The 24,535-nt window shown below is 42.7% G+C and overlaps 1 protein-coding gene across 1 annotated transcript in view; it reads left to right on the top strand.

The window, feature by feature from the left end:
• The window catches only part of vezt (vezatin, adherens junctions transmembrane protein), a 28,478-nt gene extending 17,513 nt beyond the window's left edge, over positions 1–10,965 (top strand). The window contains exons 6-12 of the mRNA XM_062996567.1: positions 1,120–1,257; positions 2,421–2,568; positions 3,582–3,910; positions 5,477–5,670; positions 7,415–7,512; positions 8,230–8,434; positions 10,026–10,965. Of these exons, the coding sequence (XP_062852637.1) occupies positions 1,120–1,257; positions 2,421–2,568; positions 3,582–3,910; positions 5,477–5,670; positions 7,415–7,512; positions 8,230–8,434; positions 10,026–10,567 (1,654 nt within the window). The 3' untranslated portion in view covers positions 10,568–10,965. The remainder of the gene's footprint in view (positions 1–1,119; positions 1,258–2,420; positions 2,569–3,581; positions 3,911–5,476; positions 5,671–7,414; positions 7,513–8,229; positions 8,435–10,025) is intronic.
• The last annotated feature ends 13,570 nt before the right edge of the window (positions 10,966–24,535 follow it).

Below are 24,535 nucleotides of genomic sequence, written 5' to 3'. Positions count from 1 at the left end.
TTTAGTAAAAGCAATAAAAGAAGAATCTGTGATTTGTTACTTCTCTTGAATCTTTATTTAACTGATCATTTCCAATATTTTCACTGATGAAATAAGTTTTTATTTTGTAGATGTAAACACTTTTAGAATTTGATGCCTTCAACACACTCCAAAAAGGTTGGGACAGCTGCAACCATGGACTGTTGAGCAGCTGAGGCTCATATCAGGCAAGAATGGACAAAAACGACTATTAAAAAGTCTCACATGGTTACACAAAGTGCTTTTGTCCCAATTTTTTTGAGTGTGTTGCAGGCATCAAATTCTAAACGTGTTCATACGAGGGTTCTTCAAAAAGTTTCCGCACTTTTAAAAACTATTTATTAAGAATTTAAAAAACAAATCACATCACTTTTCTACATAATCACCTTCTGATGCACTTTTCCAGCGTCGTACCAACTTTTTAATGCCGTCAGCAAAACATGTTTTAGGTTGAGCGCGTAGCCACTGATGCACCGCTGCTTTCACATCATCATCACATGAAAATCTTCGTCCCCCTAAAGCTTCTTTGAGTGTCCAAAAAGGTGAAAATCAGATAGCGTGAAATTCGGACTATGAAGCGTCTCTCAGATTACTACTCCTCCCACCCTCACCGCTTATAAGCAAAATATAAAAGTGAGGAAAGTTTTTACAGATCCCTCGTGTTTACAAAATACAATGAAGTTGATTAATAAAAAACATTCTACTTGTTTTAGTTTTCATGCAAGAAAAATAAGAAATCAGATTCTTTTTTAAAATGCTTTTTACAAAATTTACCAACTTTTCTGGAAATGGGGTTTGTGGTAGGTGTACTATTTAATAAGTGGTTAAACCATTTCATCAATCTTTATATAATAATTGTGGTTAATATTTGTGTGGGTGTGGGTGTGGGTGTGGGTGTGGGTGTGTGTGGGGGTGGGGGTGGGGGTGTGTGTGGGTGGGTGGGTGTGTGTGGGTGTGTGTGTGTGGGTGTGTGTGTGTGTGAGGCATTTGATTAATAGTATGCTAGTCGGTTAGTGTGTGTGTAAATGTCTGTCTTGCCCTGATGGTTCTCGGACGTCTCCACAGTTGGATCATGTTTCACTTTTCAAGTTTACTCGACAGGGTGAGTGCGGCCTGTCCCTTTAACAGGGCGGGGCATCTGCGCAGCCAGCAGCTGATCGGTTTGAGGAAAGCGGCCTATCAGAGCCTTCGCTGTGCGTTCCGGTCCTCCCGTATCGCCACCTGCATCATGCTGAAATCATATCCTTCACCAGCCGTAACAGGGAGTTCAAATTGGGTTTGTACATTCTTCTCCAAGTACCAAGACTGAGAAGCTGTATTGTGGTGCAGAATACTACACACCATTAATTCTTCTTCATTAGTAGTGTTTCAAACATCATTGATAGGGGTTAATCTGCTTTTTCTGATCAGGGTTACAGTGGGTCCGGAGCTTAAAGTATCTATCTGTCTGTCTGTCTGTCTATCTATCTATCTATCTATCTATCTATCTATCTATCTATCTATCTATCTATCTATCTATCTATCTATCTATCTATCTATCTATCTATGCTGTATGTCTATCTATCTATCTATGCTGTCTGTCTGTCTGTCTGTCTGTCTATCTATCTATCTATATCTATCTGTCTATCTATCTATCTGTCTATCTATCTGTCTGTCTATCTATCTATCTATGCTGTCTGTCTATCTATCTATCTATGCTGTCTGTCTGTCTGTCTGTCTGTCTGTCTGTCTGTCTATCTATGCTGTCTGTCTATCTATCTATCTATGCTGTCTGTCTATCTATCTATCTATGCTGTCTGTCTGTCTATCTATGCTGTCTGTCTATCTATCTATCTATCTATCTATCTATCTATCTATCTATATATCTATCTATCTATCTATCTATCTATCTATGCTGTCTGTCTGTCTATATGCTGTCTATCTATCTATCTATCTATCTATCTATCTATCTATCTATCTATCTATCTATCTATCTATCTATCTATCTATGCTGTCTGTCTATCTATCTATCTATGCTGTCTGTCTGTCTGTCTGTCTGTCTATCTATCTATGCTGTCTGTCTATCTATCTATCTATGCTGTCTATCTATCTATCTATCTATCTATCTATCTATCTATCTATCTATCTATCTATGCTGTCTGTCTATCTATCTATCTATGCTGTCTGTCTGTCTGTCTGTCTATCTATGCTGTCTGTCTATCTATCTATCTATGCTGTCTGTCTATCTATCTATCTATCCATCCATCCATCCATCCATCCATCCATCCATCCAGAAAATAATTAGGTGCCCCAGAGCTGTCACACCACCTACTATACCACCATACCACTTACTTAAGTTTCTCACAAAGTCAGTCATTTAAACAGTACATGATGTACAATATTGGTCCTTATCTGTGCGTTACATTTCCACTCAACTCCGAGATCGACAATGTCACCAACTACGTGTCGACGGTGCCGATCAGAGAGCTGGGTCTCGGTCTGGGGGCAGAGCATCTCTCTGACGAGCAGGCGCAGGAGCTCACCAACGACTACAGTCTGCCTGCCCTGAAGGTGAGTAATACACACCAGAGGAGAGTAAAAATCAATATATACACTTTATACAGCACCTCCAGTTACAGTCAAGCCTTCACACAGACCTGTAATGTGATGTCAATGATTTCTGCAACTGTGACTGAACGATAAGAATGACATGAATATCATCACCCCTGTATCCACATAAGAATAATAATCACTAATTTAACTCATGTGTTGTCTTATGGTTTAATGACCCACTAATATACACTGATCAGCCATAACATTAAAATCATGCTGGAGTTTTTAAATACCGTGTCCACTCACTGTCCACTCTATTAGACATTCCTACCTAGTTGGTCCACCTTGTAGATGTAAAGTCAGAGACGGTCGATCTATTGCTGCTGTTTGACCTTCATCGGTGGTCACAGAACGCTGCCCATGGGGCGCTGTTGGCTGGATGTTTTTGGTTGGTGGACTATTCTCAGTCCAGCAGTGACAGTGAGCATTGCTGTGTCTGATCCACTCATACCAGCACAACACACACTAACACACCACCACCATGTCAGTGTCACTGCAGTGCTGAGAATGATCCACCAACCACATAATACCTACCCTGTAGTGGTCCTGTGGGGGTCCTGACCATTAAAAAACAGGGTGAAAGCAGGCTAACAAAGCATGCAGAGTACCAGATGGACTACAGTCAGTAATTGTAAAACTACAAAGTGCTTCTGTATGGTAAGTGGAGCTGATAAAATGGTGGTTTTTAATGTTATGGCTGATCGGTGTATGCAGGACTGAACCTCCTGCTGCTGCTGCTGCTGCTTTTAAAAAAGTTAAAGTTTAATCAAGCTTTATGGTGGCTAAGTGGGTAGCACTGTTGCCTGGTGTCTAAATACTTTTGGACATATAGTGTATATACTGTATATCCGAAGTAGATAAATGACCAAACACATGGCTTGTTTCTCTATATATACAAAATTCCTCTTAAAAGTGTAAACATTAAAGTTCAGCTGTACCCTGTAACTAACACCCTTCACTCTCTTTCCCAGCTGCTGTTCCAGTTGTGGGTGGGTCAGAGCTCGGAGTTTTTCCGCCGTCTTGCCCTCCTTCTGTCCTCGGGTAAAGTGGAGCCAGAGTCCAAGCCTCGTCCCCTGGCCTACAACAGCGTGGCTATAGTTACCGCCTCCCTGCATCCCTCTCTGTCCGGCTGTCTCAGTGACCTGCAGCGCAGCTTTGAATTCCATCGTTACTTCGAGACGCAGCAGCGGTCGCTGAGCTCGGGCAGAACGAGTCGGGCGCAGCAGAAATGCAGAGAACTCAACTCGCTACATACGTCCATCCGCAGCCTTCAGCTCCACCTGAAAGCCCTGCTCAGCGAGTACGAGTGCACACACACATAAACACACATCATCACACCAGTCAAGCTCGAGCAATGCAACTGGGACATCAAAACTATCGACTTAACACCCAGTGCCAATGCTGTGGTTTAATAAAACTCATATACAGCTACATTTATACAATAATGCCTATCTGATTTCTAACTGGCCGTAAGTAAAGAGCCCGAGAACCAGAGAACACATCACATTTACATTTTTATCATTTAGCAGACGCTTTTATCCAATCAAATGAGGGTTGAGAGCCTTGCTCAGGGGTCCAACAGTGGCAACTTGGCAGTGGTGGGGCTTGAACCAGCAACCTTCTGATTACCTTAAACACTGAGCTACTGCTGCCACTGAGTTTTAGGTTTGTAGTTTTCTTCTCTTTAAGTCTCTCCTCACTAAGTCCTGAGTCATGTTGCTCTAATCAAAGTTCATGAGGTAGGAAGGAAGCAGAGTAGTCACTGAGCATTGTCTTGTAGCTTCCTATCAAAGTCCACTATATGACCAAAAGTATTTGGACACCTGAAAAAACACGCTGTTATTAACAATAACGGCACGGTTAGGCTGTTTAACCAAAAATTTTACTACTTGTTTTTTCTAGATCACATGTACATGATTAATATAGTTTTATTATTTATGTATTTTCTGATTTAGCTGTGGCATTGAATTGGTAACAAGAATCGTCATTGGCTCTCGGGTGGCGTAGAGGTCTAACGTGCGAGCACACCAATGCAAAGTGTGTAAGCTCACGAGTTCGAATCTCAGCTCTGCTATTGGGGTCTGATTCACTGGGTGAAATTTAATGATACACCCTTGACAGATCACCAGTCCATCACAGGGCACACAAACACACTTTTAATAGCTCCAATTGGCTTGACTGCATGTCTTTGGACCTGTGGGAGGAAACCGGAGCTCCAGGAGGAAACCCACGTGGACACAGGGAGAACATGCAAACTCCACACAGAATGTACCCTGATCACCTGCCCCTGTAGGAAACCACTGTATTTAATAGTGCTCCGACACAGAAGTTTTTAACTTATTTTGAATACCCCACACCTCACCCTCACCCCCATTTGTTTGCTGTGAGCTTGCACTTGGGCCAGAACCCCCAGCTCTGCTACTGGCTGACCGGGTGCCTATACAAACAATAATTGGCTGGTCAAGGGGAGGAAGGGCCGTAGGGAATCCAACTGCTGCAATTACATCCTCTGCTGGCTGATTGATGGCATGGACGTGGGGGATAATGGAGATCACTACCTGACTCTCCATGCGCGATACAGATCTCCTTATGAACCCGTCTTGTGCAGGTGAAAAGAAGCGGTTGGCTACTGGTGTTTGATAGTTGTGGCTCTTTTCTGTCAGGAATGGAGGAGAGATATGATCAGGTAACTGGATACAACTTGATATCGAAGCTGATTGTGTAAACATAGCTTATAGCTTGTAGATTCAAATGCCAGGTTATGTAGCTGGAGAAGTGGCCCGAGTGGTTCTAATTCATATTGTAATATAAAGTCGTGACCTGACGTAGTTACAGTGATGTGGCGTTTGTCCATGTTTACCTCCAGGATGATCATTCTGGAGGACGAGCTGGAGAAGCTGATGGTGGCGAAGGAGTCTGAGGAGGTGACGTGTGCTGGATACCAGGAGCTCCAGGAGCGCCTGCAAGTCCTGCACCCTCACATGCAGGCCAGTTCGTGCTGCTGGGAGGACATGACTGGGCAGGTGGACCGCATGCTGCGCAGAATCACCAACTGCCCAGGTCAGAGGTCAAACTCTCAGTTTACTAGTGGGTTATTAGTCAAAGAACTGAGTCAAAAAAGGAGCTTGAACCAGATTTGTTCGGTAGCACAGCTCATGTCTGCAGAGACTGAAGTGCGACGATGTGAATGTGTTTGACTGGAGCTTCACCACTTAGCTGGGAACTGTGTATGAGCGCATTGGAAGCAGAAACGGAATCCCATAATGCATGCTGTGATAATACTGTAATTCAGCCTGATTCATCTAACAATCCATAATGCTACAATTTAAATACCAGCAAAAAAAAAAAACATGACTGTTTAACACAGTATTTTACAGCTTCTCAAACTACAGACTCAAATCTCAGTCTGTACAGTACACATTAAATAATATTTCATTACAGCATCACGATTAACTACATACTCGTTACTCAAAAAGCTTAAAAACCCAAACGAAATGTTCAAAACAAAAGCCGTCCAGATAATTGGTATCATTTTGGGACAGTAGGGTGCAGCTGACAGGCTGCATCTGTCTCTAATGTGATTTGAGGATCCGTGTACAGCAGGACTGTGTGATCTAAGAATAAAGTGATTTGCAGCAGCTATTTTTGGACTTCCTTTTTAGGATTGTGTTCCTTTCCAGTAGTTGTTTTAAGAAGTGTAGGTGTGTGCGTACGTGGCTGTGTGTGTGTGTGTGTGTGTGTGTGTGTGTGTGTGTGCATGTCACTGTGTGATTTTGTGTGTGTGTGTGTACGTGTGTGCGTATCTGTGTTTGTGTCTGTGTCTGCATATTAGAGTGTGTGTGTGTACATGTCAGTGAGTCTGTGTGTGCATGTCAGTGTGTGTACATATGTGTGCGTATCTGTGTGTGTGTTGGTGTCTGCATATTAGTGTGTGTGTGTGTGTGTGTGTGTGTGTGTACATGTCAGTGAGTCTGTGTGTGCATGTCAGTGTGTGTACATATGTGTGCGTATCTGTGTGTGTGTTGGTGTCTGCATATTAGAGTGTGTGTGTACATGTCAGTGAGTCTGTGTGTGCATGTCAGTGTGTGTACATATGTGTGCGTATCTGTGTGTGTGTTGGTGTCTGCATATTAGTGTGTGTGTGTGTGTGTGTGTGTGTGTACATGTCAGTGAGTCTGTGTGTGCATGTCAGTGTGGGTACATATGTGTGCGTATCTGTGTGTGTGTTGGTGTCTGCATATTAGTGTGTGTGTACATGTCAGTGAGTCTGTGTGTGCATGTCAGTGTGTGTACATATGTGTGCGTATCTGTGTGTGTGTTGGTGTCTGCATATTAGTGTGTGTGTGTACGTCAGTGAGTCTGTGTGTGCATGTCAGTGTGTGTACATATGTGTGCGTATCTGTTTGTGTCTGCATATTAGAGTGTGTGTGTGTGTGTACCTGTCACTGTGCATTTTTGTGTGTGTGTGTGTGTATGTGAGTGTGTGTACATATGTGTGCGTATCTGTGTTTGTGTCTGTGTCTGCATATTAGTGTGTGTGTACATGTCTGTGTGTGTGCGCATGTCAGTGTGCGTGTCTGTGTCTGCATAGACGTGTGCTTGTGTGTGTGCATGTCTGTGTGTCAGTGTGTGTGTGTATGTCAGTGTGTCAGTGTGTGTGCTTGTCAGTGTGTGTACCTGTCAGTGTGTGTCCGTGTGTGTCTGTGTGTGTGCATGTCAGTGTGCGTGTGTGTGCATGTCAGTGTGTGTCTGTGTGTGTCTTGGACACTAACTGGACGTTGGATTTTGTGTTTGTGTTCCGCAGATGGTGCAGACAGTCCAACGGAAGCACCTGGACCCGTCCCACCTCCTCCTGCCCCCATCTCACACATAGATGACACAGACCCGGTCCCAGAGGAGCAGGTACTCAGTGTTTGGGTTTGTTTGTAAGTAAAAGAGATGAAAGAAGGAACTAAAATGTTCTGTGCCTGCCGTTGATAGATGGTGCCATATTTATCACTCATTCATTCATTCATTCATTCATTGTCTGTTTTACCACCACTTTATCCTGGTCAGGATCGCGGTGGGTCTGATTCATTGGGTGAAAATTAAGGGATTAATGGTACGCCCTTGACAGATCACCTGTGGCAGGAAACCGGAGCTCCAGGAGAAAACCCACATGGACACAGGGAGAACATGCAAAATCACCTAGCTGGGGAATCGAACCCAGGGCCTTTGTGCTCTGAGGTGACAGTATTACCCACTACACTGTGCTGTGCTTGAAGGACACAACTTATACTAAATTACCCAATAACATATTTAATATGTAGTCTAGTGCTGGACTAGTAATCAGAAGGTTGTCGGTTCAAGCCTCACCTCTGCCAGGTTGCAGCATTTGGGCCCTTGAGCAAGGCCCTTAACCCTCAATTGCTTAGATTGTATACTGTCACAAATCGCCTTAATTGGAACACCCCCCTCCGCCCCACACCTCACCCTCACCCCCATTTGTTTGCTGTGAGCTTGCACTTGGGCCAAAACCCCCAAAATTATAATGTTGAATAATCCACTGAGAGGATTGTAGGTGTATTAAACTCTGTGTGTGTGTGTGTGTGTGTGTGTGTGTGTGTGTGTGTGTGTCAGGAACTTGAGGCCTACGTCTCTGACTCAGACTCCGAGTCTGAGTGGCGCGCCAGTGTGGACATGCTGTCGCCATGGGAACGGGAGCATCAGCGACGCGAGAGGGAAGAGTCACGCCGAGTTTTACTGGAGCTCAAATCCGTCCTGGGGATTCGAACCTCCGACGGGGAGAGAGACAAACGCAAACTGCTGCTTTTTAGCGATAAAGGTACCGCACACAAATCAACGGTGCAAACATCACGATACTTTTCGTTTGAGTATCGTTACACCCCTACGGTCTGCATACACCGGATCACTTTATCATGTCATCTGTTTAATTTGACTCACTGAGTCGCTGATCTGCAGAATCACTGACTCACCGAATCTGAATCTATTTCTCTTCTTACTGACTCACTGAATCTGAATCTATTTCTCTTCTCTCTGACTCACTAAATCTGAATCTATTTCTTTTCTAACTGACTCACCGAATCTGAATCTATTTCTCTTCTTACTGACTCACTGAATCTGAATCTATTTCTCTTCTCTCTGACTCACTGAATCTGAGTCTATCTCTCTTCTCTCTGACTCACTGAATCTGAGTCTATTTCTCTTCTCTCTGACTCACTGACTCTGAATCTATTTCTTTTCTCACTGAATCAGAATCTATTTCTCTTCTCTCTGACTCACTGAATCTGAGTCTATTTCTCTTCTCTCTGACTCACTGAATCTGAATCTATTTCTCTCCTCACTGACTCACTGAATCGGAATCTATTTCTGTTCTCACTGACTCACTGAATCTAATTTTTTTCTCTCTGACTCAGTAAATCTGAATCTTTTTCTCTTCTCACTGAATCTGAATCTTTTTCTCTTCTCACTGACTCACTGAATATGAATCTATTTCTCTTTTCACTGACTGAATCTGAATCTATTTCTCTTTTCATTGACTCTGAATCTGAATCTATTTCTCTTTTCACTGACTCTGAATCTGAATCTATTTCTCTTCTCGCTGACTCACTGAATCTGAATCTGTTTCTCCTCTCACTGACTCTGAATCTGAATCTATTTCTCTTCTCACTGACTTACTGAATCTGTGTCTCTTCTCGCTGACTCTCTGAATCTGTTTCTCCTCTCACTGACTCGCTGAATCTGAATCTATTTCTCTTCTCACTGACTTACTGAATCTGTGTCTCTTCTCGCTGACTCTCTGAATCTGTTTCTCCTCTCACTGACTCGCTGAATCTGAATCTATTTCTCTTCTCACTGACTCGCTGAATCTGAATCTATTTCTCTTCTCACTGACTCACAGAATCTGAATCTCTTTCCTTTCTCACTGACTCACCGAATCTGAATCTATTTCTCTTCTCACTGACTCACAGAATCTGAATCTATTTCTCCTCTAACTGACTCACCAAATCTGAATCTATTTCTCTTCTCACTGACTCACAGAATCTGAATCTCTTTCCTTTCTCACTGACTCACCGAATCTGAATCTATTTTTCTTCTCACTGACTCACAGAATCTGAATCTATTTCTCTTTTCACTGACTCACTGAATCTAATTCTGTTTCTCTTCTCACTGACTCACAGAATCTGAATTTATTTCTCTTTTCACTGACTCACAGAATCTGAATCTATTTCTCTTCTCATTGACTCAGCGAATCTGAATCTTTTTCTCTTCTCACTGACTCACCGAATCTGAATCTATTTCTCTTCTCATTGACTCAGCGAATCTGAATCTATTTCTGTTCTCACTGACTCACTGAATCTGAATTTATTTCTCTTTTCACTGAATCTGAATTTATTTCTCTTCTCATTTCCTAGCTGCTCTGGCGCAGGTTGCCAGTGAGTTATCCGATCATCACCCAGAATCCGTAGCAGATCCGGGTAGCCTGGAGTTCCCGGCCAACCACGCCCCCCACCATCCCGCTGAGAGAGAGACGGACGAGCCGGAGACGGACGAGCCGGAGAAGGACGCCGTGGTGACCGAATTTTCCTGCGGCAATTCAGAGATGGCCAAGGAAACACAGGATAACGAAGTCACAGAGGAGGAAACACGGCTTTTCCAATCAGACGGGCTTATCGATGAGGAGGCGGGGCAGGACGGGACACGCCCTCTCGCTCCCAGAATCCCTGTCTTATCGGTGATCGACAGGCTGACGGAACTGCACGGTTCAGAAACGCTTAGCATGGGCTCGGCTTTGGCTGCTCAGGTCGCCGCTCGCTCTCATACGTTCTCACACCTGCAGGAGTGCACCTACGGGGACTCGGGAGAGGAGGACGAGGAGCAGGAGAGAGAGGAAGATGAAGCTATGCTGCATGCAGACAGGAAAAATACCTTAGGGAGAAGCACTGAAGGACCATAAATTCTGAACTGGTTACCCCACATACAGGTTATTTATTCCCATCTGCTCCAGATTTATTTATTCAGATCAAAATCAGGACACGGACTTGACTTCATAATGTGTGTGTGTGTTTTATATGTCAGTCCTATTGTGTGCCTCCATGTGTTATCGTTTACACCCTGTTAAAAATCCAACAGTCCGTCCAGTTCACCTCAGGTACAGACTAGCAAATACAGACACGAATCCTACAGTCGTACACACACGTACACACACACGACGCCTTTCAGTAGAAAGTTATCTTCATTGTTGGGCAGAGTTTGGGCTTAGCTGCATTCCTGAAATAAGTCCCATTTCAGTTCTGCATCGTGCATTTGTCATGCAGTGAGTTTGTGCTGAATAAAGAGTTCTGAAAAAGTCTGGACACCCTTGATCAGACTCTCATTCTTTCTTACTTAGAAAAGCAACAAACAACAGAAAGACGTTCTTTACTGCTAACAAACGTGTGCACTGTTACTGTTCATTTACTGAATGTAACATATTAGGAAAACAATAATTATAAATGTGAGAGGAGAAAAGTTACAACACATTTCTGAAATGTGTGAATAAATGAGAGAATGAATAAATAAGAGTGAATGAATGAATGAATGTGAGTGAGTGAATGTATGTGAGTGACTGTGAGTGAATTTATGTGAGTGACTGTGAGTGTAATGAATGTATGTGAGTGAGTGAATGTATGAGTGACTGTGAGTGTAATGAATGTATGTGAGTGAGTGAATGTATGAGTGACTGTGAGTGAATGAATGTATGTGAGTGACTGTGAGTGAATGAATGTATATGACTGAGTGAATGAATGTATGTGACTGAATGAATGTGAGTTACTGAATGCGAGTGACAATGAATGCGAGTGACAATGCGAGTGAGTGACTGAATGAATGTGAGTGACAATGTGAGTGACTGACTGAATGTGAGTGACTGAATGTGAGTAACTGAATGCGAGTGACTGAATGAATGTGAGTGACTGAATGTGAGTGACTGAATGTGAGTGACTGAATGTGAGTGACTGAATGTGAGTGACTGAATGTGAGTGAATGAATGCGAGTGACAATGAATGTGAGTGACAATGCGAGTGAGTGACTGAATGTGAGTAACAATGTGAGTGAATGAATGCGAGTGACTAAATGAATGTGAGTGACAATGCATGTGAGTGACTGAATGTGAGTGAATGAATGCGAGTGAATGAATGCGAGTGAATGAATGTGAGTGACTGAATGTGAGTGAATGAATGTGAGTGAATGAATGCGAGTGAATGAATGCGAGTGAATGAATGCGAGTGACTGAATGAATGTGAGTGACAATGTGAGTGACTGAATGTGAGTGACTGAATGTGAGTGACTGAATGTGAGTGACTGAATGAATGTGAGTGACTGAATGTGAGTGACTGAATGTGAGTGACTGAATGTGAGTGACTGAATGTGAGTGACTGAATGTGAGTGAATGAATGCGAGTGACAATGAATGTGAGTGACAATGCGAGTGAGTGACTGAATGTGAGTAACAATGTGAGTGAATGAATGCGAGTGACTAAATGAATGTGAGTGACAATGCATGTGAGTGAATGTGAGTGACTGAATGTGAGTGAATGAATGCGAGTGAATGAATGCGAGTGAATGAATGTGAGTGACTGAATGTGAGTGAATGAATGTGAGTGAATGAATGCGAGTGAATGAATGCGAGTGAATGAATGCGAGTGACTAAATGAATGTGAGTGACAATGCATGTGAGTGAATGTGAGTGACTGAATGTGAGTGACTGAATGTGAGTGAATGAATGCGAGTGAATGAATGTGAGTGACAATGTGAGTGACTGAATGTGAGTGAATGAATGTGAGTGAATGAATGCGAGTGAATGAATGCATGTGAGTGACTGAATGTGAGTGAATGAATGCGAGGGACAATGAATGTGAGTGACAATGCGAGTGAGTGACTGAATGTGAGTAACAATGTGAGTGAATGAATGTGAGTGACTGAATGAATGTGAGTGACAATGCATGTGAGTGAATGTGAGTGACTGAATGTGAGTGAATGAATGCGAGTGAATGAATGCGAGTGAATGAATGTGAGTGAATGAATGCGAGTGAATGAATGTGAGTGAATGAATGCGAGTGAATGAATGCGAGTGAGTGACTGAATGTGAGTGAATGAATGTGAGTCAGTGAATGAGTAAATGAGTTAATGTGTGAATGAGTATGAATTAATGTGTATGTGAGTGACTGAGTGAATGAATGTATGTGACTGACTGAATGTGAGTGACTGAATGTGAGTGAATGCGAGTGACTGAATGAATGTGAGTGACAATGCGAGTGAGTGACTGAATGAATGTGAGTGACAATGTGAGTGACTGACAATGTGAGTGACTGACTGAATGCGAGTGACTGAATGAATGTGAGTGACAATGTGAGTGACTGAATGTGAGTGACTGAATGAATGTGAGTGACTGAATGAATGTGAGTGACTGAATGTGAGTAACAATGTGAGTGAATGAATGCGAGTGACAATGAATGTGAGTGACTGAATGTGAGTGACAATGTGAGTGAATGAATGCGAGTGACTGAATGAATGTGAGTGACTGAATGAATGTGAGTGACAATGCGAGTGAGTGACTGAATGTGAGTAACAATGTGACTGAATGAATGCGAGTGACTGAATGAATGTGAGTGACAATGCATGTGAGTGAATGAATGCGAGTGAATGTATGCGAGTGACTGAATGAATGTGAGTGACAATGTGAGTGAATGAATGCGAGTGACTGAATGAATGTGAGTGACTGAATGAATGTGAGTGACAATGCGAGTGAGTGACTGAATGTGAGTAACAATGTGAGTGAATGAATGCGAGTGACTGAATGAATGTGAGTGACAATGCATGTGAGTGAATGTGAGTGAATGAATGCGAGTGAATGAATGCGAGTGAATGAATGTGAGTGAATGAATGCGAATGACTGAATGAATGTGAGTGACTGAATGAATGTGAGTGACTGAATGAATGTGAGTAACAATGTGAGTGAATGAATGCGAGTGACTGAATGAATGTGAGTGACAATGCATGTGAGTGAATGTGAGTGAATGAATGTGAGTGACTGAATGTGAGTGACTGAATGTGAGTGAGTGTATGAATTAATGTGTATGTGAGTGAGTGAGTGTGCTTCACCCTATGAGTAACTGGAGCTCGGCCCAGGTTGTGTTCCAATCAACCAACCAACCAATCACCCACCTAACCAACCAACCAATTACCCAACCAACCCAATCACTCACCAAACCAACCAACCCAATCTCCCACCCAACCAACTAACCAATTCCCCAATCAATCACCCAACCAACCAATCATCCACCTAAACAACCAACCAATCCCCCAATCAGTCATCCAACCAACCAATCACCCAACCAACTAACCAATCCCCCAATCAACCATCCAACCAACTAACCAATCCCTCAATCAACCATCCAACCAACCAACCTAATCACCCAACCAACCCAATCACCCACCTAACCAGCCAACCCAATCTCCCACCCAACCAACTAACCAATTCCCCAATCAATCACCCAACCAACCAATCACCCAACCAACTAACCAATTCCCCAATCAATCACCCAACCTACCAATCACCCAACCAACTAACCAATCCCCCCAATCAACCATCCAACCAACCAACCTAATCATCCAAACAGCCAACCAATCACCTAACCAGCCAACCAACCATGGTGGAACAACGTGTGTGTGTGTGTGTGTGTGTGTGTGTGTGTGTGTGTGTGTGTGTGTGTGTGTGTGTGTGTGTGTGTGTGTGTGTGTGTGTGTGTGTGTGTGTGTGTGTGTGTGTGTGTGTGTGGGGGTGTGTGGGGGTGTGTGGGGGGGTGTGGGTGGGTGGGTGGGTGTGGGTTGGTTGGTTGGTTGGTTGGTTGGTTGGTTGTGTGTGGTTGTGATGGACCTTATAGACTGATTAATATGATTAATATTAAAAGAACACATGATGTACCGGAGGCCCCCGGGTGGCACTGTGACGTATTACCTCCACCTCTGAGATCAGGGTTCGAATCTCAGTGCTGTCGACCTGTGACTGGGGAGTCGTGTGGAATTTGTAATGATGGCGCTGTCACCTTAATTTTTTAATACATTCTCAGATATTTTATAAAGGGCTTTTATCTTTTCCGCCTTTATCCAAAAGCGACTTACAGTACAGTTGCAGTATACAGTCTGAGCAATTGAGGGTAAAGGTCCTTGCTCAAGGGCCCAACAGCAGCAACCTGGCAGTGGTGGGGCTTGAACCAGCAACCTTTTAATTACTAGTCCAGTACCTTAACCACTAGGCTACAGCTTGCCCCACAAGTACATCAAACAGAAAAGCAAGGCAACTTGATGCGAAGAGTAAAAATGATCAGGCTGGATGCTTATAATCCAAAAATTACTGAAAAGTTCCTCTAAGAATTAGAAGCTGCCGGATCTTGGGTGACACTGTCCACAGTCAAGCCAGCTTTATATCACCGAAGCTGAAAAGAAGCCTCTGCTGCAGAATCAGGACCTTACAGCTTATGTAAATCACAATGAGAATGTAAACGCAGGAACAAGGACTTCTTTCTTGCACACTTGGCTTTTAGCTAAGGTTGGTGTAAAGCTTGCTTGACTGTAAACAGCATCACCATGAAGCCAGCAGCTTCTAATTCACATAATGACCCAGGTATCAGTGTTCTGTGTACACTAACTGGTCAGAAGTATTTGGACACCTGAACAAGCTTGCTGGACGTATTAAAATAATACAATCTCTATATGATCTTTTCAGCTTCTGAGAAGGCTCACAAGACTTTGCAGTATGTCTGTAGGAATTTGTGCCCATTCTGTCAAAACAAATGACAGAATTCATATGTCTGGACACTGATGTTGGTCAAGAAAACATCAGTTAATGTTCCAGTTTATTCCAGAGCTGTTCCGTGGAGCTAAGCAGGCCACTGGAGTTTTTTTTTCTTTTTAGAATTTTCTTTTTTTCCCCCAATTTTTCTCCCCTAATCTAGTCGTGTCCAGTTACCCTGATTTCGTCCTCTATACTGATTCGACCCTTCACCGCTGACTGAGGACGCCTCTCAACTTACATACGCCCCCTCCGGCACGTACAGTTAGTACAGACTGCATTTTTCACCTGCACAAGTCGAGTTCATACACTGACGGGCACTGTGTATGGAGGGTCACACCCCCATCAGCGTTATTCCTCAGCCCTGTGCAGGCGCCATCAGTCAGCCAGCAGGGGCCGCCGTCGCACCAGTTATGAGGACCTATGGTCCGACTTTTTACCCCTAACCCTGAACAACAGCCAATCATTGTTCATGCTGCCGCCCAGCCCAGTCGGAAGGCAGAGCTGAGATTCGATACGATGTATTCAGAACCCCAACTCTGGTGCGCTAGCATACTTTACCGCTGCGCCACCTGAGCGGCCCACTGGAGTTTTTTTAACAAACCATCTGGAAAATATTTCTCACAGTTTGAGTTTTCTTTCTTACCTGTGTACCAGTTTTTTCTGTACACTAAATGGGCAAAAGTATTTGGACACCTGAACAAGCTTGTTGGACGTCCTGTTTCAAAAACAAAAGGTTTTAAAACTAGAGGGATTTCTATATGATCTTTTCAGCTGTAACAGCCACTCATCTGAGAAGGCTTCTCACTAGACTTTAAAGTATCTCTGTGGGTATTTGTGCCCATTTAGTAAAAAAATGAAAGCATTCGTATGGCTTGACTTGGTCAGGAAAATGTCAGTTGATCTTCCAGTTCATTCCAGAGGTGTTGAGTGGGGCTGAGCAGACCACTGGAGTTTTTTTTTAACAAACCATCTGAAAGGTACCAGTTTTTCCTGTACACTAAATGGGCAAAAGTATTTGGACACCTTGTTGGACGTCCTGTTTAAAAAACAAAAGGTTTTAAAATAGAGTGACCTCTATATGATCTTTAACAGCCACTCATCTGAGAAGGCTTCTCACTAGACTTTGAAGTATCTCTGTGGGTATTTGTGCCCATTTAGTCGTATGTATGGCTTGACTCTGATGTTGGTCAGGAAAATGTCAGTTGATATTCCAGTTCATTCCAGAGCTGTTGAGTGGGGCTGAGCAGACCATCTGGAAAACATTTCTCACAGTTTGAGTTTTCTTTCTTACCTGGGTACCAGTTTTTCCTGTACACTAAATGGGCAAAAGTATTTGGACACCTGAACAAGCTTGTTGGACGACCTGTTTCAAAAACAAAAGGTTTTAAAATAGAGTGACCTCACCGCTCAGGTGGCGCAGCGGTAAAAAGACACGCTGCAACCAGAGCTGGATTCTGAGTACATCGTTTCGAATCCAGCTCGGCCTCCCTGGTTCGAGGCTGGGCGGCTGTACGAGCAACGATTGGCCGGTTGCTCAGTTGGGGGGCAGGACAAAGAACCGGATGTGGGTCCCTCTCTGTCAGAATGCGATTACGACCTCTGCCGGCTGATTAGAGGCGCCTGCACAGAGATGAGGAAGAGCGCCCTCAGGGAGTGTCTTTCCGCATGCAACGCTAGGTGGCGTCACACTCATCAATGTGTGGGTGGCAAAAATGCATCCGGCTACTGCTCATGTTTCGGAGGGGATGTGGGTTAGCTTCGATCTCTGTCAGGGCAGGGTTCGGCATAGACAGAGAGGAAGCACGATGCAAATTGAACAATTGGATGCGCTAAAGGGGGAGAAAAAGGGGAAAAAAAATAGAGTGACCTCTATATGATCTTTTCAGCTATAACAGCCACTCATCTGAGAAGGCTTCTCACTAGACTTCGAAGTATCTCTGTCGGTATTTGTGCCCATTCAGTAAAAAAAGGAAAGCATTTGTATGGCTTGACTGATGGTGGTCAGGAAAACGTTAATTGATGTTCCAGTTTATTCCAGAGGTCAGGACACTGTAGTTTCTTTAAACTGAGCTTTTCTTCATGTCTTTATAGAGCTTGCTTTATGCACAGTGGTACAGAGTCATTTTAGAACAGGAAAGGGCCTTCCCTAAACTGTTGCTGCAAAGTTAAAAACATTCAATTACCCTCATATAGTTAATTTATAAGCAGTTGCAGGAATGATTATAATTCCAGGACTACCTTGAGCTACATGCCTGTTACACGTATGGGGTAACGTCTTACACGCCTTATACAACATTCAAAACTGGGAGCACCAGGGGGGGTGTTTTAAAGAGACTAAAGTTGTGGACAATCCGAATTGGACTCATCATCACTTGTCCGTGTATTTGTTACTCTGTTGGCTCTGTGTCTGCTAACATCAGGTCTGTTTCCACGTGTAGCCCTCCCCTGGTGTGAGCGTGACCGATACACTACGTGTGAGTGAATGGACGTGATGTCTGTTACATTTCTGTCTAGATCAAAACCACACGTTCTCATTTGTAAAAGAAATAAAGAAGTCTCTAAAATCATGGCGGTGTTTTGTGCTGGTGTTAAACTGGTTGAGGCTGTAAAAAATAAAAAATTAAATAAAAAAGTTTCACTCACATTTTATCATATTTTATCACCTCATATAGAAGCACTTTGTAGTTCTACAATTACTGACTGTAGTCCATCTGTTTCTCTGCATGCTTTGTTAGCCCCCTTTCATGCTGTTCTTCAATGGTCAGGACCCCCACAGGACCACCACAGAGCAGGTATTATTTAGGTGGTGGATGATTCTCAGCACTGCAGTGACACTGACATGGTGGTGGTGTGTTAGTGTGTGTTGTGCTGGTATGAGTGGATCAGACACAGCAGCGCTGCTGGAGTTAAATACCGTGTCCACTCACTGTCCACTCTATTAGACACTCCTACCTAGTTGGTCCACCTTGTAGATGTAAAGTCAGAGACGATCGCTCATCTATTGCTGCTGTTTGAGTCGGTCATCTTCTAGATTTTCATCAGTGGTCACAGGACGCTGCCCACGGGGCGTTGTTGGCTGTATATATTTTTGGTTGGTGGACTATTCTCAATCCAGCAGTGACAGTGAGGTGTTTAAAAACTCCTGCAGCAATGCTGTCTGATCCACTCATACCAGCACAACACACACTAACACACCACCACCATGTCAGTGTCACTGCAGTGCTGAGAATCATCCACCACCTAAATAATTTCTGCTCTGTGGTGGTCCTGTGGGGGTCCTGAAGAACAGCATGAAAGGGGGCTAACAAAGCATGCAGAGAAACAGATGGACTACAGTCAGTAATTGTAGAACTACAAAGTGCTTCTATATGGTAAGTGGAGCTGATAAAATGGACAGTGAGTGTAGAAACAAGGAGGTGGTTTTAATGTTATGGCTGATCAGTGTCTTTTAGGCTAATGTAAAATAATGGGGTTGTTTTTGACACTTATACACTAAAAATAACACAAATATAATATAAAAACAAATACAAATGAAAAACAGTTAAAAATCAATAATACAATAAAAGCTGCACTTTACTTTTACTTCTTTATTGTTTCCTTATGCTTCTTAATCGTGGAGATACTTGATCTTGGAAAACCGTTCAGTAAATCATCAAAACCGCTTTAGCGCTGCTGTGCTGTTATTTCCTATGGAGTGTGGCGGTGGTGCACAAAGCTTAACGTGACCTATTGTACTAAAACAACGAGCGAGGAATTTTATTTGTGGGGAGAACTTATGAGCAGTAATAATAAAGAGAAGTTTAGTGCTCCTGTGTCATTCTTTTAATTCATTAAACCAAGTTAAGCTTTTTTTTTTTTTTACGATAAATGTTTAGACTGATTCTGATTCTCACAATTTCTCAGAACCTCGAGCTGTAACACAAGTTTAAAAGTGAAACAGTGAGGAAAATCCAGATAAACACAGATACATGTCGAGCTGTAACACTGGATTTGACGGTTATTCCACACTAATGCAGATTCGTCTCATATTCACACTTTGATGACGTTTTACTGCACCGCTCAAGCCGAGCGCTGACAATAAATATACAGTGTATCACAAAAGTGAGTACACCCCTCACATTTCTGCAGATATTTAAGTATATCTTTTCATGGGACAACACTGACAAAATGACACTTTGACACAATGAAAAGTAGTCTGTGTGCAGCTTATATAACAGTGTAAATTTATTCTTCCCTCAAAATAACTCAATATACAGCCATTAATGTCTAAACCACCGGCAACAAAAGTGAGTACACCCCTAAGAGACTACACCCCTAAATGTCCAAATTGAGCACTGCTTGTCATTTTCCCTCCAAAATGTCATGTGATTTGTTAGTGTTACTAGGTCTCAGGTGTGCATAGGGAGCAGGCGTGTTCAATTTAGTAGTACAGCTCTCACACTCTCTCATACTGGTCACTGAAAGTTCCAACATGGCACCTCATGGCAAAGAACTCTCTGAGGATCTTAAAAGACGAATTGTTGCGCTACATGAAGATGGCCAAGGCTACAAGAAGATTGCCAACACCCTGAAACTTAGCTGCAGCACAGTGGCCAAGATCATCCAGCGTTTTAAAAGAGCAGAGTCCACTCAGAACAGACCTCGCGTTGGTCGTCCAAAGAAGCTGAGTGCACGTGCTCAGCGTCACATCCAACTGCTGTCTTTGAAAGATAGGCGCAGGAGTGCTGTCAGCATTGCTGCAGAGATTGAAAAGGTGGGTTGTCAGCCTGTCAGTGCTCAGACCATACGCCGCACACTACATCAAATTGGTCTGCATGGCTGTCACCCCAGAAGGAAGCCTCTTCTGAAGTCTCTACACAAGAAAGCCCGCAAACAGTTTGCTGAAGACATGTCAACAAAGGACATGGATTACTGGAACCATGTCCTATGGTCTGATGAGACCAAGATTAATTTGTTTGGTTCAGACTGTCTCAAGCATGTGTGGCGGCAATCAGGTGAGGTGTACAAAGATAAGTGTGTCATGCCTACAGTCAAGCATGGTGGTGGGAATGCCATGGTCTGGGGCTGCATGAGTGCAGCCGGTGTTGGGGAGTTACATTTCATTGAGGGACACATGAACTCCAATATGTACTGTGAAATACTGAAGCAGAGCATGATCCCCTCCCTCCGGAAACTGGGTCGCAGGGCAGTGTTCCAGCATAATAATGACCCCAAACACGCCTCTAAGACGACCACTGCTTTATTGAAGAGGCTGAGGGTAAAGGTGATGGACTGACCAAGCATGTCTCCAGACCTAAACCCAATAGAACATCTTTGGGGCATCCTCAAGCGGAAGGTGGAGGAGCGCAAAGTCTCGAATATCCGCCAGCTCCGTGATGTCGTCATGGAGGAGTGGAAAAGCATTCCAGTGGCAACCTGTGAAGCTCTGGTAAACTCCATGCCCAGGAGAGTTAAGGCAGTTCTGGGAAATAATGGTGGCCACACAAAATATTGACACTTCAGGAACTTTCACTAAGGGGTGTACTCACTTTTGTTGCCGGTGGTTTAGACATTAATGGCTGTATATTGAGTTATTTTGAGGGAAGAATAAATTTACACTGTTAAATAAGCTGCACACAGACTACTTTTCATTGTGTCAAAGTGTCATTTTGTCAGTGTTGTCCCATGAAAAGATATACTTAAATATCTGCAGAAATGTGAGGGGTGTACTCACTTTTGTGATACACTGTATATATATTCTCGATGAAGGGCATCGAGTTTCAAAGATTTCGAGTTTAGGGGATGTCGGTACAAGGTACCACTCTATTTTGTGGCTACAACACGGTGGGTAAGTGAGTAGCACTGTCGCCTCACAGCAAGAAGGTCCTGGGTTCAATCCCCAGGTGGGGTGGTTTGGGTCCTTTCTGTGTGGAGTTTGCATGTTCTCCCTGTGTCCACGTGGGTTTCTGCTAGGTGATCCGGTTTCCTCCCACAGTCCAAAGACGTGCAAGTGAGGTGAACTGGAGATACAAAATTGTCCATGACTGTGTTTGATATTAAAGACTTGAACCGATGAACCACCGTTCCTGTCATGAATGTAACCAAAGTGTAAAACATGACATTAAAATCTTAATAACAATAAAACAATAAACAAACAAACTTTGTGGGTGTACAATTACTGACTGAAGCCTAAATTTTGCTCTGTTGACTTTGTAACCCACGTACTCCATTTATTAACCAAAAGGGACCTCATAAGTCCCCTTACTGACCAGGTGCTATTAAGATGTTGGACCATTCTCAGCACTGCACTGACACCAACACGGCCATGTGTGTTGTTCTGGTACGAGTGTATCAGGTGCAGCAGTGTTGTTGGGATTTTTAACTACTGCTTAAACTTACCGGCCTCCTTTTTAAATACACACACCCTGTTAGCACTGGTTATAGACGTATAATTAAAGTTTTATTAGTGGACACTGACTGATCACATGGCGCTATTGGCTTTCGGAACTATGCTGCTCCCAGCATTGATATTGAGACTATTAAACATCCCAACAACACTGCTGCACCTGATACTCTAATACCAGTTTAACACACTGTCATGTTATTACTGAGTTAGAGTCACTGTAGTACTAAAATGGTCCAGCAGCCAAACATCGTCATCAGTGGCGGTGCTATGGGATACTACAGTCAGTAATTGTACATGCACAACATTCCCACAGAATGGTGGAGTTAACAGAGTGGGTGCTGCACAGCAGCATGGGTCCTGGGGATCAAGGTTCATTACTCATCTCTGATCACTTTGTCAGGAGTTTTACATGTTCTCTCCTTTTTTATTAACAACCTTGTTGTGTCTTTGGAAATTCTAAGCACAGTTCTAAGGTCAGGTTGCGGTGGGTCCAGTTCTACAGGAACACACTGGTCAGGGTGTCAATCTATTGCAGGGCTTCAGCCACCCCCTACGTAGCCACGCTGCTGGCCGATAGCCCATAGTGGACTACGGTAATAGACTGCTGTGTCCCCTGATCGCCCTACTTTAGATCTTATATTATAATATTACTATAGATTATTCATATACAAAGAAATTAATAAATTATGGTTAAGATTTGCTTCTGCCAGGTGTTGTGGCCAAGTTGTTTTTTTTGTAAATCACTGCTGTTTGTAGAACTGGATTGACCGGGCAAGATCATTAATATTCTAGTCTGGTCGAGCATGGTCAGCAGGAGAGGATTCGGTCAGCTCTTTACTCCTACAGCATATATACAGTACATCAGTTTTCAGACTGCCGGCCCATGTGTTTGACCGCTGCTGACCAGAGAGGTACAGAAAAAAGCATCAGTATGTCCTGTAATAATCTGACACCAGTTTATTATGATGACTTATTATATTAATACCAATTTAAATAATTCACTACAGGACATAATTATGTGGACACCCAACAATGTGCTTGCTGAACATCCCAAACCTCCCTCCTCCTCCTGCGGCTATAAGCCTTAAGTAAAATGTTGTACTGTGTCTGTAGAAATTTGTTTCCATTCAGTAAGAAAAGTATTTGTGGGGTAAGGCACTGATGTTGGACAGGAAGGTCTGGCTTGCAGTTGACTCATCCCAGAGATGTTTAACTCCTTTCAACTGCTTGAATAATAATAATAAAATAATAATAAAATTAATAAGTGAGTGTTGCCCTGCTGTTGATTGGCGCCCTGTCCAGGGTGTAATCCTGCTTTGCACCAAGTGTTTGCACCAAGAGGCACCAGATTAATCACAATTTTATCCAGGTAGAGCAGTTGGAGGATGATATAACCGCTGTTGGCCAGTGGTAGCTCAGCGGTAAAGGTACTGAACTAGTAATCAGAAGATTGGTTCAAGCCTCACCACCATCAAGTTGCCACTGTTGGATCCCTGAGCAGGGCCCTTAACCCCTAATTGCTCAAATTGTGTATAGACAATTGCTAAATGCTGCATCTTCTTTCCCTCGACTCAAAACATTAACGTTACACCTACATTAACGTTCCAGAGTTTTTGGATTACCATGGCAGCTTTGATGAAACGAAAACTAAATAGAGAATGCAGAAGATTTCAGGTAGGCTGGGAAAATAAATATTTTTTCACTGATTTCAGAGGGAAGTGGGTATGTTTAATTTAAAGAATTATAATAATAATAATAAAAACAATAATAATAGTAATATTAATAACAACAATAATAAAAATAATATTAGTAATAATAATAATAATAATAACAATAATAATAATAACAATAATAATAATAACAATAATAATAAAAGTAATAATAATAATAAAGATAATAATAACAACAACAATAATAATAATAATAATAATAACAATAATAATAATAATAATAATAATAACAATAATAATAATAATAATGATAATGATAATGATAATGATAATAATAATAATATTAATAATAATAATATTAATAATAATAATAATAATAACAATAATAATAATAATAATAATAATAATAGTAATAATTATTATAATATTCACATTATAAACTTGTGAGTAAAATAGGCAAAATCTTAGTTTGCACGACACTGCCGACGATAGATCATTAGTCACTTAAATAAAAAGGAAGTGGAATTGTTAGTAATCAGGTAGACCTATTATATTTTATTTGGGCGGTACAGTGGCTCGGTGGGTAGCACTGTCACCTTACAGCAAGAAGGTCCTGGGTTTGATTTCGGGTCCTTTCTGTGTGGAGTTTGCATGTTCTCCCCGTGTCTGCGTGGGTTTCCTCCCACAGTCCAAAGACGTGCAAGTGAGGTGAATTGGAGATACTAAATTGTCCATGACTGTGTCTGATATTAAACATGAACTGATGAATCTTGTGTAATGAGTAACTACCTGTCCAGTCATGGGTGTATAAAACATGACATGAAATCCTAATAATAAATCAATGATATTTTATTTTTATTACAGAGAGTCTGTGGCCCCTTGTGTGATATTTTGACTCCATCCGGCCCAACAACAAAAGTTTGTACACCCCTGCCTTAAACAAGCCCCGCCCACCTTTTCATTCAGTCACACCCACCAGTCTACGTCAGCGATGTGGCCCCGCCCACACGGATCTGGCGGCTGTTGCAGATCGGAC

Source organism: Trichomycterus rosablanca, chromosome 1, assembly GCF_030014385.1.
Source record: "Trichomycterus rosablanca isolate fTriRos1 chromosome 1, fTriRos1.hap1, whole genome shotgun sequence".
Taxonomy (NCBI): Eukaryota; Metazoa; Chordata; class Actinopteri; order Siluriformes; family Trichomycteridae; genus Trichomycterus; species Trichomycterus rosablanca.
This window is presented reverse-complemented; position numbering and strand designations above follow the sequence as displayed.